The sequence below is a fragment of the Taudactylus pleione genome, unplaced genomic scaffold, assembly GCF_031769625.1.
Source record: "Taudactylus pleione unplaced genomic scaffold, aTauple2 ptg000363l, whole genome shotgun sequence".
NCBI classification, from domain to species: domain Eukaryota; kingdom Metazoa; phylum Chordata; class Amphibia; order Anura; family Myobatrachidae; genus Taudactylus; species Taudactylus pleione.
The window spans coordinates 1,682,710-1,703,366 of NW_028284764.1; the positions used below are offsets into that span (position 1 = coordinate 1,682,710).

The 20,657-nt window shown below is 45.3% G+C and overlaps 1 protein-coding gene across 5 annotated transcripts in view; it reads left to right on the forward strand.

Moving 5' to 3' along the window:
- The window catches only part of CDC42BPA (CDC42 binding protein kinase alpha), a 289,477-nt gene that overhangs the window by 73,104 nt on the left and 195,716 nt on the right, over positions 1-20,657 (forward strand). For all 5 annotated transcript variants that reach the window (XM_088444439.1, XM_088444443.1, XM_088444441.1 and 2 more), the window contains exon 3: positions 6,843-6,926. In XM_088444439.1, the coding sequence (XP_088300565.1) occupies positions 6,843-6,926 (84 nt within the window). The remainder of the gene's footprint in view (positions 1-6,842; positions 6,927-20,657) is intronic.

The window sequence follows — 20,657 nt, forward strand, 5'->3', positions numbered from 1 at the left end:
ATATACAGACTCAGGAGCACACAGATATACAGGTGTCACATTACTCAGCGCAGTCTCCCATATACAGACTCAGGAGCACACAGATATACAGGTGTCACATATCACATTACTCAGCGCAGTCTCCCATATACAGACCTAGGAGCACACAGTTATACAGGTGTCACATTACTCAGCGCAGTCTCCCATATACAGACTCAGGAGCACACAGATATACAGGTGTCACATAACACATTACTCAGCGCAGTCTCCCATATACAGACTCAGGTGCACACAGATATACAGGTGTCACATATCACATTACTCAGCGCAGTCTCCCATATACAGACTCAGGAGCACACAGATATACAGGTGTCACATATCACATTACTCAGCGCAGTCTCCTATATACAGACTCAGGAGCACACAGATATACAGGTATCACATATCACATTACTCAGCACAGTGTCCCATATACAGACTCAGGAGCACACAGACATACAGGTGTCACATATCACATTACTCAGCGCAGTCTTCCATATACAGACTCAGGAGCACACATATATACAGGTGTCACATATCACATTACTCAGTGCAGTCTCCCATATACAGACTCAGGAGCACACATATGTACAGGTGTCACATTGCTCAGCGCAGTCTCCCATATACAGACTCAGGAGCACACAGATATACAGGTGTCACATATCACATTACTCAGTGCAGTCTCCCATATACAGACTCAGGTGCACACAGATATACAGGTATCACATTACTCAGCGCAGTCTCCCATATACAGACTCAGGAGCACACAGATATACAGGTGTCACATATCACATTACTCAGCTCAGTCTTCCATATACAGACTCAGGAGCACACAGATATACAGGTGTCACATTACTCAGCACAGTCTCCCATATACAGACTCAGGAGCACACAGATATACAGGTGTCACATATCACATTACTCAGCGCAGTCTCCTATATACAGACTCGGGAGCACACAGCTATACAGGTGTCACATTACTCAGCGCAGTCTCCCATATACAGACTCAGGAGCACACATATGTACAGGTGTCACATTGCTCAGCGCAGTCTCCCATATACAGACTCAGGAGCACACAGATATACAGGTGTCACATATCACATTACTCAGTGCAGTCTCCCATATACAGACTCAGGTGCACACAGATATACAGGTATCACATTACTCAGCGCAGTCTCCCATATACAGACTCAGGAGCACACAGATATACAGGTGTCACATATCACATTACTCAGCGCAGTCTCCCATATACAGACTCACGAGCACACAGATATACAGGTGTCACATATCACATTACTCAGTGTAGTCTCCCATATACAGACTCAGGAGCACACAGATATACAGGTGTCACATATCACATTACTCAGTGCAGTCTCCCATATACAGACTCAGGAGCACACAGATATACAGGTGTCACATATCACATTACTCAGTGCAGTTTCCCATATACAGACTCAGGTGCACACAGATATACAGGTATCACATTACTCAGCGCAGTATCCCATATACAGACTCAGGAGCACACAGATATACAGGTGTCACATTACTCAGCGCAGTCTCCTATATACAGACTCAGGAGCACACATATGTACAGGTGTCACATTGCTCAACGCAGTCTCCCATATACAGACTCAGGAGCACACAGATATACAGGTGTCACATATCACATTACTCAGCGCAGTCTCCCATATACAGACTCAGGTGCACACAGATATACAGGTGTCACATATCACATTACTCAGTGCAGTCTCCCATATACAGACTCAGGAGCACACAGATATACAGGTGTCACATTACTCAGCGCAGTCTCCCATATACAGACTCAGGAGCACACAGATATACAGGTGTCACATATCACATTACTCAGCGCAGTCTCCCATATACAGACTCAGGAGCACACAGATATACAGGTGTCACATTACTCAGCGCAGTCTCCCATATACAGACTCAGAAGCACACAGTTATACAGGTGTCACATTACTCAGCACAGTCTCCCATATACAGACTCAGGAGCACACAGATATACAGGTGTCACATATCACATTAGTTAGTACAGTCTCCTATATACAGACTCAGGAGCACACAGATATACAGGTGTCACATATCACATTAGTTAGTACAGTCTCCTATATACAGACTCAGGAGCACACAGATATACAGGTGTCACATATCACATTAGTTAGTACAGTCTCCTATATACAGACTCAGGAGCACACAGATATACAGGTGTCACATATCACATTACTCAGCGCAGTCTCCTATATACAGACTCAGGAGCACACAGATATACAGGTGTCACATATCACATTAGTTAGTACAGTCTCCTATATACAGACTCAGGAGCACACAGATATACAGGTGTCACATATCACATTAGTTAGTACAGTCTCCTATATACAGACTCAGGAGCACACAGATATACAGGTGTCACATATCACATTACTCAGCGCAGTCTCCTATATACAGACTCGGGAGCACACAGCTATACAGGTGTCACATTACTCAGCGCAGTCTCCCATATACAGACTCAGGAGCACACATATGTACAGGTGTCACATTGCTCAGCGCAGTCTCCCATATACAGACTCAGGAGCACACAGATATACAGGTGTCACATATCACATTACTCAGTGCAGTCTCCCATATACAGACTCAGGTGCACACAGATATACAGGTATCACATTACTCAGCGCAGTCTCCCATATACAGACTCAGGAGCACACAGATATACAGGTGTCACATATCACATTACTCAGCGCAGTCTCCCATATACAGACTCACGAGCACACAGATATACAGGTGTCACATATCACATTACTCAGTGTAGTCTCCCATATACAGACTCAGGAGCACACAGATATACAGGTGTCACATATCACATTACTCAGTGCAGTCTCCCATATACAGACTCAGGAGCACACAGATATACAGGTGTCACATATCACATTACTCAGTGCAGTCTCCCATATACAGACTCAGGAGCACACAGATATACAGGTGTCACATATCACATTACTCAGTGCAGTTTCCCATATACAGACTCAGGTGCACACAGATATACAGGTATCACATTACTCAGCGCAGTATCCCATATACAGACTCAGGAGCACACAGATATACAGGTGTCACATTACTCAGCGCAGTCTCCTATATACAGACTCAGGAGCACACATATGTACAGGTGTCACATTGCTCAACGCAGTCTCCCATATACAGACTCAGGAGCACACAGATATACAGGTGTCACATATCACATTACTCAGCGCAGTCTCCCATATACAGACTCAGGTGCACACAGATATACAGGTGTCACATATCACATTACTCAGTGCAGTCTCCCATATACAGACTCAGGAGCACACAGATATACAGGTGTCACATTACTCAGCGCAGTCTCCCATATACAGACTCAGGAGCACACAGATATACAGGTGTCACATATCACATTACTCAGCGCAGTCTCCCATATACAGACTCAGGAGCACACAGATATACAGGTGTCACATTACTCAGCGCAGTCTCCCATATACAGACTCAGAAGCACACAGTTATACAGGTGTCACATTACTCAGCACAGTCTCCCATATACAGACTCAGGAGCACACAGATATACAGGTGTCACATATCACATTACTCAGCACAGTCTCCCATATACAGACTCAGGAGCACACAGATATACAGGTGTCACATATCACATTACTCAGTGTAGTCTCCCATATACAGACTCAGGAGCACACAGATATACAGGTGTCACATATCACATTAGTTAGTACAGTCTCCTATATACAGACTCAGGAGCACACAGATATACAGGTGTCACATATCACATTAGTTAGTACAGTCTCCTATATACAGACTCAGGAGCACACAGATATACAGGTGTCACATATCACATTAGTTAGTACAGTCTCCTATATACAGACTCAGGAGCACACAGATATACAGGTGTCACATATCACATTAGTTAGTACAGTCTGCTGGTGCAGCCGAATCCCATAACATTGCGACTTAGACACACTTTCTCCCCCAAAAAAAAGACGCCTGGCGCTAGCAGAGCTGTACAGCACCTGGAGGCTCACTCACGCCAATCGTATCGCTCTGAATGCAATATTGAGGCTAGATGACCTAGGACACATCTGTATATAACCATATTGTAACTACATTTCCTCTGTGTATTATGTGACTATAGTGATACGTATGAGAAAACCAGTCATCTAATAAACGATGTAGTGGCAGTATTGTGTGTCTGTGTATATTTGTATGTATATACACAAAAACGCAGAGTACAGAAACAGTATGAACAGAACAAGAAAACAGTGACTTACAGAACATGGTCGCGGTTTATAAACCTTCCTGCATCAGCAGCCATAATGCCCAAACACGCAGCCGGGCGCAGGACCCAAAGGTTTGGTGCTGCTGTTGGCAGTGAGAAGGATATGATGGTATAAGTGAGGAAGGAGGGCCCTGCTCCTGAGCGCTTACAATCTAAAGATCTTTTATTTTAAATCCTAGTCTATAAGGAGTCGGTATGTAATGGCGGCGGCTGTTTAGCCGCCGGATCAAATACCGACAGCGGCAGCCCAGCGTGTTGAAATGTTGAAATTTCAACAGCTGAAGGTAAGTACTCTAACTCTCCCCTCACCCCCTGCTAACCTTAACTCTTCCTTAGGGATGTCTAACCTCCCCCGGTCAGTGCCTAAACCTAACCTCCCCCCGCACCCTAAACCTAACCCTCCCAGGGGGGTGCCTAACCCCTCCTAGTGGTGCCTGAGCCTAAACCCCCTCATCCTCCCCTTCCTCTACCCTAACCCTCCCCCTACCCTAACCCTCCCGGGTGCCTAGCCCGAAGTCCCCCCCCGGGGGTCCCTAACCCCCCTCCCGCGCGGCTAGACGCTAGGACACTCGGCTTACCTTCCTTCGGCATGCCAGGTGTCGGGATTCCGTAGTGGGGCTAATAATAGGCGTCAGGATTTCGACGCCTATCTTTAGTCCCATGTCAGGGTGTAAGTGTTGGGATATCGGCAAGCGGGATAGCGCCCGCCGGTATCCTGACTGCATCCCGTGTGTTACACACTTTTCCCCCAGTTTTTAATAATCCATTGTACAAGCAAGTTGTCCCATTATAATAGAAAGTCTACCACTTACAGGTTTTAATAAATTGCTAATCAGTCAGTTGTTATAGCATCGGCGCACCTTCTAGAAGTAACCATTCTCTGGTAGTATGTAGCTCTACGTAGCCCCTCCCCTAGCGATAGTAATGGAAGGGGAGCAGACTGTTAGTATGTAGCTCTACGTAGCCCCTCCCCTAGCGATAGTAATGGAAGGGGAGCAGACTGTTATGTTCTAGAACCCGGTGCGGGTGACCACTCGCTTGCGCTTGGAAATGATTCTAGGTGCCAGAGCGCCAGATGTGGCCCCTCCAACTTTTAATTTGCGGCTCCCAGTTTCCTCCTCCTTATAGTCCCCATTTTCTGTTGTGGTCCAGTCTGCATGTGTTTATAACGCTCGCAATGGAAATGTTGGAACATCACCGATCTGTACGGAATGAAGGGGGGGAATTTTATTAGTGGAAAATATTTTAGTGACCCACTTCCTGTTTCCTAAAATAAAAATACATCTAATAGTAACTGGTTTATCCTGAATACCTCAGTGCTCTCTGCAGGGCTTTATATTGTAGTATAGCTGACAGTAGTGTTGATTAAAAATAATGGAACTTACCTAATCCATGCCAAGCAATTTATAAATGTGGGTGTCATGCCCACCATTTGTATTACGCGCTCTTCCACTTGCGCATCTACTGACCGTATTGCTCTAGCCCAACAGCGTCATTCGGACGCAAAGCCATTTTACCAATTCGGATGAAGGTGGTGGGGGAGGGGTAATAGGCTTCATATTAAAGTATAAATTTACCTGTCACCTAAACAAAATGGAGGCAGACCATTTTTGGGGCAGAGCTAAATTGACTGAGGTACTAAATAAGTCACCTGTGGCAGAGTTTGGGGACCTCTGCTATATAATATGTAGAATGTAATTACTATTTGCATAGTTTATGAATATTGGTTTGCGCCCACAGAATAGCTGCCTGTACGGTATTCTTCGTCTATAGATGGCACCATATGACTAATGGTAAACTTTGCAAAAAAAAGAAAAGTCTGATACATTCAGCACAAGTTAATGGTCTCGGTTATCAGACACATTAATTAAGGTGCCATATTACTCAGTAGGCCTACTGGCAGGAAGTGTAGCCTGCACCATAAAAATGACAGAGATGGAGTTGTTGCCCATAGCAACCAATCAGATTCTAGCTAATATTTTCTAGACGGTACTAGATGAATGATAAGTAGAATCTGATTGGTTGCTGATTATATATATATATATATATGTGTGTGTGTATGTATGTGTATATATATATATATATATATATATATATAAATAATGTGTGTATGTATCTATATAAATATATGTATATATGTGTGTATGTGTATGTATATATATATATATATATATATATATATATAAATAATGTGTGTGTATGTATCTATATAAATATATGTATATATGTGTGTATGTGTATATATATATATATATATATATATATATATATAATTATAATGTGTGTGTAGATAGTATTTTATTTTTTTTAGGTGCTATTTGTTCCTGTATGTAACAACAGTCCCTTGAGGAGCAGCTATAGAGATGAATAGAAGTACACCTGTACACTAGCTGTACAGCTATATACCTAGCACCTGTCTGGCCCCTGACCTGTCCTGCTAGCGTGGATTAAACTCCTAAAACTGACTAATCTTCTGCTTTCGTTCTTGCAGGTCGCGGTGGTGAAGATGAAAAATACCGGAAAGGTATTCGCCATGAAAATACTGAATAAATGGGAGATGTTGAAAAGAGCAGAGGTGAGAGGGGGATGTGACGGCTCTGTGCTCACAGAAAGTTGTTTGGAAAGTAATAAAGCAGGGGTGTCGAATTCAGGCCATCCAGCTGCAGTGGAACTACACATCCCAGCAAGCCCTAATAGCAAAACTGTGGCAGTGCCTGCCTGGATGTGTAGTTCCACTGCAGCTGGATGGCCCAAGTTTGACACCACTGTATTAAAGGGACAGGGCAGTCTGACGCTTTAAAGGGACCAAATTGATTGAGAAACCTATCTCGTATTAATACAGCTGATTTTCACGTTGCTGTTGTAAGTTTGGGGATTTACCAGATTTGGCCTCCTGTGTGCCGCTTCCTGTAGCGGTCAGCAATAGAGCTAGCCACAAACGCTACGCTACTGCAGGCGATTTTGGTCAAATGGCCCCAAAACGGGTATTTTTGTGTATGAGATTGCTAAGAATGTCCAGTGATGACTGATCTATACTAATTGGATGATTATTAGGCATAAATGTGGTCACAATGTGCGCAGTCATCTCCCAGCGAAGGCCGAGGTGATCCGGCTGACTGGACCACGCAGCAAAATTGTAGTTTGCTTCCATTTTGTTCGCTGATCCTTTGATTCGTTCATTACACTGATTATGTCAATAGATTATATTCCAATGCATATTTTATATAATGAAGAGAAATGAAGCAAGTTCCTTGTGTGGTTATAGGGGATGGTTTTTTTTTTGTGTTCTGCGATTGAATGAAAGAGGAAATTATCTCTCTTGGTTTCATTGACACAGTCTGATATATACAGGTAGGAGGACAATGGCATCACTGATATAATGTGAAATATATAGAACATATATGAGGGGCGGCTTAATCCACGTTGGTCAGTAGCGCATGGTCTAAGGCCGGGTACTCACTAGAACGATATCTGCACGATTTGTCTAATTGGAACGACAAATCGTAGTGTGTATGACTATGCACATTTGCGCGCTCCTGCGCATCGTATCAAACATCCTCCGGTTGGCCATGCTGCGCGGCCAGTCAGCAGATATCGTGTACCTGGTGGTGCAGTTTAATGGAGGACTGAACAAGATATCGTTCCGTCGTTAATTAAATTGCACAGTGTGTACGGGCAATCACGGATGCTTCGGGACGAAAGGAATTTGTCCCGATTGCCCGTCGTTCTGATGTGGACCTGGCCTTGGCGAGCAAGGTGGGGGTGTTTGCAGAGTCGTTAGTGCTTGCCCAAATGTGATTAGGGTCACGGTTTGCATTTTTTTAGATTTAATTTTGCAGAGTGAGATTTATTAAAACCCTACAACGCTGTGCTTGGGGCTTGTGTTTAGGGATGTCACATGCTGCGTGGTGGTGAGCGCACCTATTTTCAATTAACAAAAGGAATTGACTTCTGCACCAGCCCAGAGCTGAAGGTCTTTGGGGTTCACCTTCTGCTTCCATTAGGACTCATTGGCACTAATAAGGAGGTCGGACTTTTCATTTGACGAATACACTTTTGCGCTCTGCACCTCAGATATTTTGCGTCCCTCTCCATACCTAGATGATCTTCTAGTTTACGGAGCAAAATGTTCCCTGGTTTGGACCAACCAGACACAGCGGGTCATAAGGTGCATCCAATGAGTGTCGTAAATTGAGCCCGTACAATCCACCTCTGAGCACTTATAGCCTGACAGGACTTTACTCTGCAACATGACTGCTCTACTTTACAAATTGGCTTATTTAACATAACTACTAGCATGGGTGTAGTAGGTATTACTGCCGGCCGCATAGCCGGCGGTTCAAATCCTGACAGCAGCAGCCCGACAAGGGTGAAGATCCCGATCGTCCTAAAGGTAAGTATAAACTAACCTAATTTAACCCCCTAATCCTCCCTTAGGGGTGCCTAACCCTAACCTCCCCCCCCCCCCCCCGTGCCTAATCCTAATCACCCCTCTAAGTGTCTAAACCTAACCCCCACTTCCCCGCAGCCTAAACCTAAGTTCCCCGGGGGGTGCCTAACCCTAACCCCCCCCCCTTCCCCTAGCCTAACCCTCCCGGGGGGGGGGTGCCTGACCCTAAGTCCCCCCGGGAGCCCTAAACCTAACCCTCCCCCCTGCGGCTGTCCGCGCCCGGCTTACCTTTGTTCGGTATTCCGAGCGTCGGTCTTCCGGCGTCTGGTTAATGAAACTCAACGCCTGTCATTAGTACCACGCTGGGATTAGAAAGTCTGGAAGCTGGCGGTCTGCATTTAGACCGTCTGCTTCCAAACTACATCCCGCTAGCATTGCTGAATAAATAATATCTATACAAGTTGTGAGATTATACTAGAACGGGAGATCTTGTGATTGGGGGTACAATATTTATCATGTGCACAGCAGACTTCCTGTCTGTAATCACATTATGCGCGGGATCCATCAAGCCTGTGAGAGAGGTAAAGTGGAGAGATAGTTGCCCAAGTCAACCAATCAGCTTACGACATTTCAAAGACTTTGCTAGATAAAATGACATAAGTTTGATTGGTTGCTATAGGCAACTTCTCCACATTCTCTCTCTCTCTGTCTCCAAGACTTGATACATCTCCCCCTCTAGGACAACACAGCCTCTCAACAGAACAACGTTTTAAAGGACACTGCATAGAAGATTGAAATACAGTGTAAATACCTCCAATATTTGTGAATGTTCTGTGTTGTTCATATATATATATATATATATATATATATATATATATATATATATATATATATATATATATATAAATAAATCAGGAGACTTGTAGCTTAGGTTTAGTTCTCCTTTAATTTCCGAATCCCAGCTGGATTCCATCAACAATCACAATCTAATAATAATCTAGGGGGAGGGTCCTCTTTAGAGAATAACATTCTACCGTTGATTAAACTGTGTGTGGGCTGATCTGCAGGCTAACAGTCCCCTGTAAATGCAATGCACCCCCATCCTGTATGACTGCAAATGGTGATTGTCCTTCCAATTTCATACCCCCAAAAGTAAAATAGAATGATTTGTAGATGAGCGCTGCTAAGTATCCTAACAATCCACAATTCAAATGCATAAAAAAAGGCACAAATGTAATAAGCCAGGAGGCCGAATGCACGGGATGAATGGGGCATTACTATTATAGGTCTGCAGACATACAGTGCGGAATTCAATTGTTTACAGCCCCCATCTCGCCCGACAACAGAGCTATTCAATTGTTTCTCCTGTCGGGCGCGATCAGCTGCCAGTGCTCCATTCCAGCTCGCAGCCCCAGAGGGGGTGCGAGCTGAAATCGGCGAAAATGTTACCTGTTTGGGCCCCCAAACGGCACTTTTCGTGATCGCGCACAGCACTTTGGTCCGGGTTAGCCGATTTACACGGCTAAACTCTCCCACTTTGGGTGCGATCAGCTGGAACAATTGAATAGCGGCCCGCGATCTCCCGTCACTTTAGACGGGAGATCCGTGCCGCGAAAATAATTGAATTCCGCCCACAGAGTGCACAACACATTCCCGATGGAGACATTCGGTACAGTCACATGAATTAGTTTGGAAGCACTGCTGTAAGCTGATGGGGGCTGTCAGCTACAAGGTGTAATTTGGCACCTAGGCAAAAAAGTGTCGTGTCCTGGGGGTGGGGATTTAAAATGTGTCAAATTATAGTTGGTCGCACCCTAGATCTGTGTCAAAATAAATACTGTGCAGTATCTTCCCTGCAAAAATATATATAAATAAAAAGAAAATTTGTAGCCAGATGGTTTGTCCATTTCACATCTACACCAATTGTATTTGTTACGAACTGTAAACCAGCGCTGTCACCGGATCAGCCATTTTGTGGCTTGAACTGATAACAGTGGGCATGATTTTTTTTTTTCATGCTTTTCTGCAGTAGAACTCAAAATGTGGTAATCAATTGTATCGCCCCCCCCCTACACGCCCGACAGGAGCTATTCAATTGTATCGCCCCCCCCCTACACGCCCGACAGGAGCTATTCAATTGTATCGCCCCCCCCTACACGCCCGACAGGAGCTATTCAATTGTATCGCCCCCCCTACACGACCGACAGGAGCTATTCAATTGTATCGCCCCCCCCTACACTACCGACAGGAGCAATTCAATTGTATCGATCCCCGAACACGCCCGACAGGAGCTATGCAATTGTTGCTCCTGTCGGGTGCGATCAGCTGCCGGCGCACCATTTCAGCTCGCAGCCTCTGGGCGAAAAGTGACCTGTTTGGCACTTTTCGCAGTCGCGCCCAGCACTTTGGTCGGGGGTAGCTGTTTTACGCGGCTAAACCCGACCAGCGCGAAAATCTGCAACAATTGAGTAACGTCCCGCGATCTCTCGTCACTTTAGACGGGAGATCAGACACGCCGTCACAATTGAATACCGCCCAAAGCGTGCTATCGGAGATTACAAATTAGACAGCCATCTTGGGCGCACTACAATGGCTGCAGTGAGTGAATACCATCTATGAAATGCAAAGTACAAGATACCCAGAGAATCATCCTTTCAGTTGTGCGGACTGTGCTCCCTTCCCGCGAGAGTACCGGGCGTTGCAGCCATCTTGGGGGCACACTATACTGTTAGGGCAACCTATGACCCAATGACCTCACAGAGCCTGAGTGAGCAATGTTTTCTGTACCGTAATACCTGAAAGTGTGCATTGCGGCACATCGCAGAAACCGCGCGCTTAATGGAATCTCTCCCAAAATGTCTACTTCCATTGAAGCTCGGCAGATGATAGGAGTGCTTTAAATATTAATTGCTGTATAAGCAATTACAAACATATGAAATGTGGTTTATAAAACAGACGTAACCATCTCAGTGCAGTGTTGGCGCAGTGGGACTTCGCAGAAGGAATAGGGGAGGATAAGGGTCTCTCTCCCCGCAGAAGAATGTCACTTTTGTCATTCAGCTGTCTAGGGTGTGGATGCTGTAGGTCAGATTCTGTAGTGTAACACAATACGGGAAGACAGACTTTCCATAACCCCCCTTCCAGGGGTAACGGCAACTGCAAAAATATTGCTGCAATTGCTTCGTAACAGACCGTCGCTTGCAGAAATCTAGAACCGGCTCCTGGGAAGAGGGGCTCAACACGCCTTACATAGGAAAAAAGCCTCTCATGTCTATTTATAATTCTTGGAAGGAAGGCCGTTTAGACATATATTAGCTGAATAAAGACATTTTTCTCTTTTTATTTTTTTTCTTCCTTTCCATTTTCTTTTAATATCTGTAAACCCTCTGATCGTCGGAGATAAAGGCCAGCGTACTTTTGTAGCCGTTGCCCAGAGGATCCTTTTCCTGTACGGTTCTACATTCTTTTTATCCCGTGTGGTTTTGTGACCGCAGACTGAGGTCGCTGAGTGCAAATATTTTCCAGTGAGCAGAAAAACGCAGAGATTGAGATATTTCCCGGTGCTAGAGCGAAAGTCGCCGCGTGGAAATGAAACCGTTCGCAGCTGGTAATGTTGTTAGCTGGAGACGTGTGCGTTAGGTTGTTAGATGTGGGGTCGGATTTATTAACACATCACGTTTGTTTATGAAGGAACCTTTGCACCTCTCTGCGATTGAGGGACGGGTGATGCCGTTTTTTTGTTTTTTATAAATCCTTCGTAAATTTATATCTCAATCAGATTTGTCATTTTAAATAAACGAACAAGTTTGCGCAGTTTTGGCGTGACTGAGCAGAAAGACGGTGTTGGGGTATTCGCGGTGTCAGCTTCTTGTAGCATTGTACAGTTGGATGATTGCAATACACACTCGCTGCTTTAATACAATCCCTGTGGATGAAGATTCCCTAACTGATTGGCCTAATGAGTGACTTGCTAGCATTGGATAGGCTCAATGCCTTGCTGTACTGCCACCTATGGAACAGTTTTTTACAAACATCCTTTACCGTAGTTGGCGGCGCACGTTCAGTGTAGTCTTTTTGGATGTAAAATTGAGTTGTTCTAATATATTTAGGGAAACGCCTTAAGATGATAGCTTGCTGGGACCCTGCTAATTGCAGCGGATGATACTATTACGTGTAAAGGGAGTTATGTCATAAAATGTATTTTTAACCTGTTCTTATCTTAGGGGGCAGTTGGCTTGTGCGGACAACTCTTACAATATTATTTATTGGCAAATTCAGTTATTTTACTGATCATGTTTTTAATCACACATTATTTATGTCATTGGAAAATGCGTGACGTAGTCCTCACAAGAGCTCTGTACGGGTTACCGGAGTGACACAGCGGCTCATTAGTGTCACAACAAGCGAAGCGTTCATGTTTTGCTGCTTTATGTCGGGTGTAAGATGGCTATGTCGCAGTTAGTGATTGGGGTACGGACAATAGGGTATTGATTGGGTGGTTTTGGTTTTCAGATCTGGTATAATCCTCATAGTAACCTTTCGTCGCACGTAGCCGGCTTACTGGGGTCTCTTATTCCCTGTGCACCTGGCTAATTAATGTGGTTATGGGGCATTATGGGCCTCGTTCAGAGGTGAATGCATAGTGCGCGACAAACGTCTGGATAAAATACAGACCCGCGAGTGTGCACATGTTTCACAGGTTACAACCAGCTCAAAATCCAGCAGCATTTCTGCATCTCGCGCATGCCAGCTGTGCAGATGCGCCTATGTATGCCCCACGCATGCCAGCTGTGCAGATGCGCCTATGTATGCCCCGCGCGTGCCAGCTGTGCAGATGCGCCTATGTATGCCCCACGCGTGCCAGCTGTGCAGATGCGCCTATGTATGCCCCACGCATGCCAGCTGTGCAGATGCGCCTATGTATGCCCCACGCATGCCAGCTGTGCAGATGCGCCTATGTATGCCCCACGCATGCCAGCTGTGCAGATGCGCCTATGTATGCCCCGCGCATGCCAGCTGTGCAGATGCGCCTATGTATGCCCCGCGCATGCCAGCTGTGCAGATGCGCCTATGTATGCCCCGCGCATGCCAGCTGTGCAGATGCGCCTGTGTATGCCCCGCGCATGCCAGCTGTGCAGATGCGCCTATGTATGCCCCGCGCATGCCAGCTGTGCAGATGCGCCTATGTATGCCCTACGATAGAGACACTGTCCCGAATGCACGAGGAAATATTGTCTTGGCCATATTTTAAGGGTATTGTATAAAAAATAAGACAGTTAAAAGGTTGACAATGTCTAGATAGACACCAGATGTTATACTGGTAATAGGTCTATAGGGACAAAAGGTCGACATTGAAGACTGTTAACAGGTACAAATGGTCGACATGGTGAAAATGTCTACACAAAAATGGTCGACACTTTTTTTTTTTTCTTCTAACCCTACATATTCACCCTAACTTTCCCTCCTGGTGCCTAAACCTAACTGTCGGGGTAGGTGCCTGACCCTAACCATCCCTTCTAGTGCCTAACCCTCCGGTACGTGCCAAAAAGTCTGGGTAAGTGCCTAACCCTAAAAAAAAAAAAAAATTTCGACTTGACCATGTAGATCACCTTCCATGTCGACCTTTTGTCCCTGTCAACCTATTGCCTGTCTAACATCTGGTGTCTATCTAGACACTGTCGACTTTTTAACTATCTATAGTGCAGAACCCGTATTTATATGTGATTATTATTAATTATAAACGGCCCACTACAGCCAGCTAAATCCAGAGGAAATTAGAAATATGTAATCTGAACGGACAGCCGGGGCACTGAAAATGAATGAAGTACTAGAGGGGTCTATATTAAACAGTCCGTTGTTGTCATTATCGTGTTTCATCATCAGCTGCAAATATACTCGCCCCCCCCCCCCCCCCCTGTAAAAAGCATCACTGATGATGTATCCTAAGTCTCGCTCCGCCTCTGCACGTTAGGGTCCTTAAGTCTAAGATAAGCCCACATTTATATACAGACTTTATATACATTTATTATCAGATCACAACCTTCTCCTGGAAGCCCCAGTGGAAGACAAAGCAGGCAAGTCACTGCTCAACAACTTCTAGTCCCAAAGCTGGGCTGGTATGTTGGGACTTGTAGTTCCACAACTGCAGGAGAACTACCGGTTATCTAACCCTGATTACAGTATAATCGTTTGAAGGCCCAAGGAAGGAACAATTTCCCCAAAAAAAGACCTTTCTCATTTGCTTAACTGGCCTTATTTCCCTGGAAATGAAATATTTGATAAACAAAGTGCACCATGGCAGCGGCTGGGATGAGAAAAGCCTCTTTCCAGAGGTATTAAAATAGTCGTCTTCCCTAAATGAAAATCTCCTGTCGATTGTGACCTTTCATGGTTCTCCTTCTCCTCCTGCAGGGTTTGCTGAGTAACCACGAAAACACGTCCCCCTGTTGGAAATAATAGCTGTATAAGGGCAGAAGATCTATTTGTGTACAATTTGTGCATAGGAATTGGGAATGGTTAAATAAGAAGTTGTGGAGAGCTCAACACTTAACAACTCTCCCTCTAAGACCATGCAGCTGGGGAGGGAGTGAGTGAGGTGGTTCTTCCTATCAGGCCAGTTTACAGAGACAATTACTAATTAGTTGCTCGGAGTCCTTTGCCATATTGCTGCAAAAGTCTGTCTCACACATGAAATCATTAATAGGGAGCCAATGAACTGCTTTCAGCAGGAATGCAGGCTAAAGCCGGTCATTTACCATGTTCATTTTTACATCTCATTTAGCTTTTTTTTTTTTAAAGTATTAAATAAGAGTTTCCATTGTGATAGAATTTCTATATTCTGACCATGTCTAGATCAGTACAGTGACGTGAGACTTACTGTAAGTGTGATGGTGGCAGCTCCCACTGAGCAGAAGCTACAACTGCAGACTGTGTAATTCATCATTTGCTGCATGACCCATTAATCAGCCATAAATCACGCTTGTTATCTGGAGTTTTTCATGTTTAATGCCACTTATGTGGTGCTTTTCTACATCGGTATCCCTGACAGAGCAATCTGTAAATATAGAAATCGTTAACTCTGGGTAAATTCTAGCGTAACCTATGTGCGCGGTTCTATCACATGCTGCGCCGTTCACCTGGTTTCCAATTGGTTAGAGTAGATTCAGTGGAGGCAGCCATTTTGTGTGCTGAACCCGTAAGACTGGCGCCTCTAAACTCCCACTGGACAAGCACCGCCACTGAGGTATGAGGCATGAGGTGATGAGACGTTCGGTCGCTGGCTACTAGCTAATTGAAAGACTAAATTTACCACACATGTGTGTCTTTGCTCGCAAATGTAATAAACCCTACCAAGTTCTTGTCTTGTATTTTAGATAATCCTGAAATAGCTTGAAATCTCAGTCAGGGACCTTGCTGAATCTCTTCTGATGCCTTCCTTCACCGCTGCTATGCTCTTACACCGAGTCAGATACGCCATTCCATTATTGTTATATTATAAGGCGCTGCAAGGTCCCTAGCGCTATGCTGAGGTGGGAACATATCAACGTTACAAATTAGTTTTTAGACCGTGTAGTCACATGCAATAAAACCGCTTTACCGATTATACATAATGAAAATACACAGATTAAATAATTATGTGGCGAGAAAGTGCCCTGATGGCGTTCTAGAGGGTCTGGGAGACGCATTATAACAGCACATCCGCTGTATGTTCTAATCATTGTGGTATCTGATCCCCCAGGAGGGTCCCAGCACAATCCAATGGGCTTCCCCCGACAGGCTGTTGTCCCCACAGCTACAATTACTGGGGATGATGAAACCCTAAACTGCTCCTGTCCGTGGAACAGATCGAGCTATTGTTATGCATTGCGCATAAGCCGCACTGCGAGTGCGCGACGATGGCACTGCGATGACGGACGATTGCAGAGTAAGTGACAGGCTGTGAGCGTTTGGGGATGTCGTCTCCGGGGGAGTGGTAGTAAAAACGCCGGCGTGCCTGTCCGTTTGAAGTCGCTGCGTGATGGTACCGATGTTTACGCAGTAGTGCGAGGTTGGACGGATGTGAGAAAGCAGAAGTGGGCGTCTCTATGCTGGTGGAGCTGTGGCAGACATTGCCATGTTTTCGCGGCTCTGTTGCGTGCGATTACGCAGCTGAGACCGCAATTGCGATCCATCCTGATTAAGGCCCTCTTTTGTGTAAAATAAAAACAAGTTAAACACAAACATACATGGAGTATTTCAGGTTTCTATGGTATAATTATGTATCGCACATGTTGTTAATCTGCCATAAAAACCAAAACCAGGAATAGTAAACGCTGAATTCCAAAAAATGGAACCGAAAGGTTTAGTTTAAGTGACTGTGACGCCCTTTATTAGAAAATGTAAAACGTTTCAGACTACTTTGGTCTCTTGCGTGAGCAGGTGATCTGAGTTGTCTTGAAAGCTTGCGATTAAATTTTGTTCACTTAGCCCCAGGGTTCAGCATCAAGCGCCGTACGCGCCAAATTCGCCATGCGGAACATTTTTAAGTTTCACGCCAATATTTTATAATTAAAAGAGCAATTTCGCTGTTTATTCAGTTGCCGATAGCAAACAATACAGTTAAGCCTAAATAAACTTGCTGACATTCTAACTCTCCTCTCTGGGAGAGGAGACTCTGCTGACCATTTGGGGCGTTGGGCCGGGCTCTGTATGTAATTAGGCCCCACCCACGTCAAGGGTCAATGCCACGAATCATGGGTACGTGAGGAAGGGGCGGGGGCTAAAATGAGGCAGCTGTTTAATTTTATCCCCGTCCTAATTCCTACAGACTCAATGATTCCCGGGAATTATCTCCATGTCAGGAAGTGGGTGGGATTTGGGAGCTCCACCCACTCTTCCTGAGGTTCGGGAAACTGCCCGAAAGATGGGAGTCTCCTGCAACTTCTGGGAGAGTAGGTAAGTATGACCTAAACTTGGTGTATTGGTCTTGCCGGCTGCCACCAACTCTTTGATCCTGGCGCTCTCTCCCTTCCCCCCACTTTAAAGTAATTAATTAATAATAAGCATTGTGTTTATTTGTTTGTACAATTATTAGTAATCAGATTTATGTAGAACTGGTAAACTGAGCTTGACCAGATTTTAGCCAACCCAACGTTCCCGACCCCTGACTTAGACAACGATGACTGTCAGTTTCTCTTTCCAGTTTATATCTATGTCTAACGTGGTACAATACAAGCGGTGAGCCCTCATTTCTATGCAATCTGTGTTTATTAAAGTCCATGCTAACGTTCAAATGGAACATTATCTACATCCTCGTATAGACCGTATCATGGGAAATTACAGGACTCGTTTCTCAGCCTAATACTCATCTTTCCTCAGTGTAAAGTCCCTGCAGAATTTGCTGACCTACATGTATTAGAGTTTAGGAAGCTGGGGTGAGTTTGCTGGAAAATGTCACCTTCCCCTTCTGTCTTCTGTATACACAGTTCCCACGGAAGAGGAAGTGTGTTCTTGTTACGTTCCTGTATTTACTGTAAGCCTGTCGGAGCAATAAGTGCAGGTTAGCGGGAGATCTATTATACTGTTCCGCACTGAATATAGTTTTATTGAAGTTCTGACTGTATTTCTTCCCCATGGGAATATACTGGGGCTTTATACGCAGTAACATCAGGTCTGATCGGTGCCGCTCGGCTACATTTACAACATTGGGCAAAATAAAGAACACTGTGACACCCATCTACTGATATTAGGTGACCAGGCTCTTCCTAGCCAGTATTGGCAGTGGTGGCAACTAGGGTAAATTAATGGGTAACCACAGAAAAGGCAGCTCTGCCCCTCCCTCGGGTCACTGTGTGCCCATATTACACCTTTTATATCACATGAACATGTGATAAAAAAAACAAGTACTCCCCAGTCAGCTTAATGTGAAATACCCCTGTAGTTTTTCTATGCACACAGGGGGGGCCTTATTCAGCAAAGATTGCAATTGCAAAGCTGCATGGAGGTAGCAGTGCTGGGATCACCATCGCGATCATCGGTGGTCGATGGTGGACGGCGCCAGCCAGCTGAGTAAGCCTCAGCTCACTCAGACTGGCTGGCCGGCTTACGAGCCCAGCGGACTGCGTACATCCACGCAGTCTCTGGACTGGCCACTCCTGGGCAACGGGGCGGACACGTCCCGTTTCCGGGAACGCCAGCCGCCCCCGCACCACCCTTTAAATGCCTCTGCCTGTCAATCAGGCAGATGCATTCAAGTGCTAGCGTGTTAGTTAGCAGGACCCATTCTGCACAATCGCAGAATGGGTCCTGCGCATGCGCAGATTGCCGATGATCGCACTCACGTGCACTGCTGACCAGAGTTGGGTCTCTGTCCATCCATCCATCGTAATTTAGCTTGGTAGAGGGGTCAGTGGTGCAGAGCCTAGGTTCATAATAAAGATCCACATGCAGCTTTTCATGTTTAAATGAAAATAAATGGAGCTTTACTGTCCGTATTCAGGAACAAAATAACAAACACCTAGCCCCCCATGCAGGGCACTACCTCACTTCTTGAACCCTTACTATAATGGGCCGCTAGACTGCAAACATAACCTGGCCTCTAGGTCTTCACACAGTCTCTCTTGTGGTCCTCCCTGCACCACATGCAAGTATGGACACTGGCCAGGCTTGGCTTCCACAACTTCACACAGACAGACATTTGTGGTCCTCCTTGCCTCTTGCAGGTCTGGACACTGGTCTCCTGGCGCTCAACTGGGCTCTTTGGCTGTCAGAGTCCCCTTGGACCCTCTCCTCTGGCAGCCTGGCTGGTCGACCTCATTAGCACTTATCTGGGCTCTGTCCACAAAGCAGCCCTTAGGTGTGGTGACACTTCCTTTTTCTCTTTCCTGTGTGGGCGTATCCCTCCATTCCCACACAGAATCCGTGGCTCACTATCGCCACCTAGTTTGATATTGCTACACAATTATATATATAATTAATAATGCATACATACACATATATTGGGTTGATACTGCCTGCCGGACCGCCGAAGCAAATGTCATGTGATGAGCAGCTGGGCATATGTTGCTGGCGCGGCCAGTCACAGCGTAGAGACCGAGATAAGTGTCTCCGTCTCCGAAGAAGAACATAAAATTGGTTCCTCGGGGGATTTCTGAGTAGTCATCTCCCTCACACCCCCCGCCTCTTACTGCTTACTCACTGCAGGTGTTCATGAGCTTTTTATTTTGAGATATTAAAACAAAGTAAAAAAAATATTGACTTTAATGGAAAGCACTTTACAGGGGTGTGTTATGAAAGTCGTCATTCAGAATGTTGACAGGTTTTGATTGTGGACATTTAACATGTCGACACCAGAATGTCAGCTGGCTTTTTTTTTTTCTTGCTGCTCTTAGCCTGGCAATCGACATGTTAAAAGTCGACATTTTGAACAGGTCAACGTTTTAACCATGCAGACTTATTTGAATGTTGACCTATTGCTTGTCGACCTAAAGTCCATGTCGACATTCGGAACCTGTCGATATTCCGACCGCATAACCGTTAGGGACCTGCCATAGCGCACTGAAAACGTTTCATCCTCATGGGTGGCAAGGAGATGAAGTATATGACGGGCTAGATGTTCAGGATCACTGTCCGGTCCCCAGTCCTCCTCTATATGTAGCTGTGTCTAATGAAGTTGTAACAGGGGCTGAAATCATGATTATCGGATTCCCCACAAACTAAAACAGATAATTCCTACAGCTCTTCCCAACCTGAGAACAGGTTGATTGCATTAGATTCGTGCTTGTTTATATTCTATGGTAGTTTTAAACAAACACCCCCCAGCCCCCCCTCGCGCATTTCACAAGATCATTTTTCTGGGAAAAACACGTTTGTCTTGGCGACAAATCCATCGTGACTTTCTTCAGAAACCTCTTCTCCGCTCACCGATTTCGGGCGATC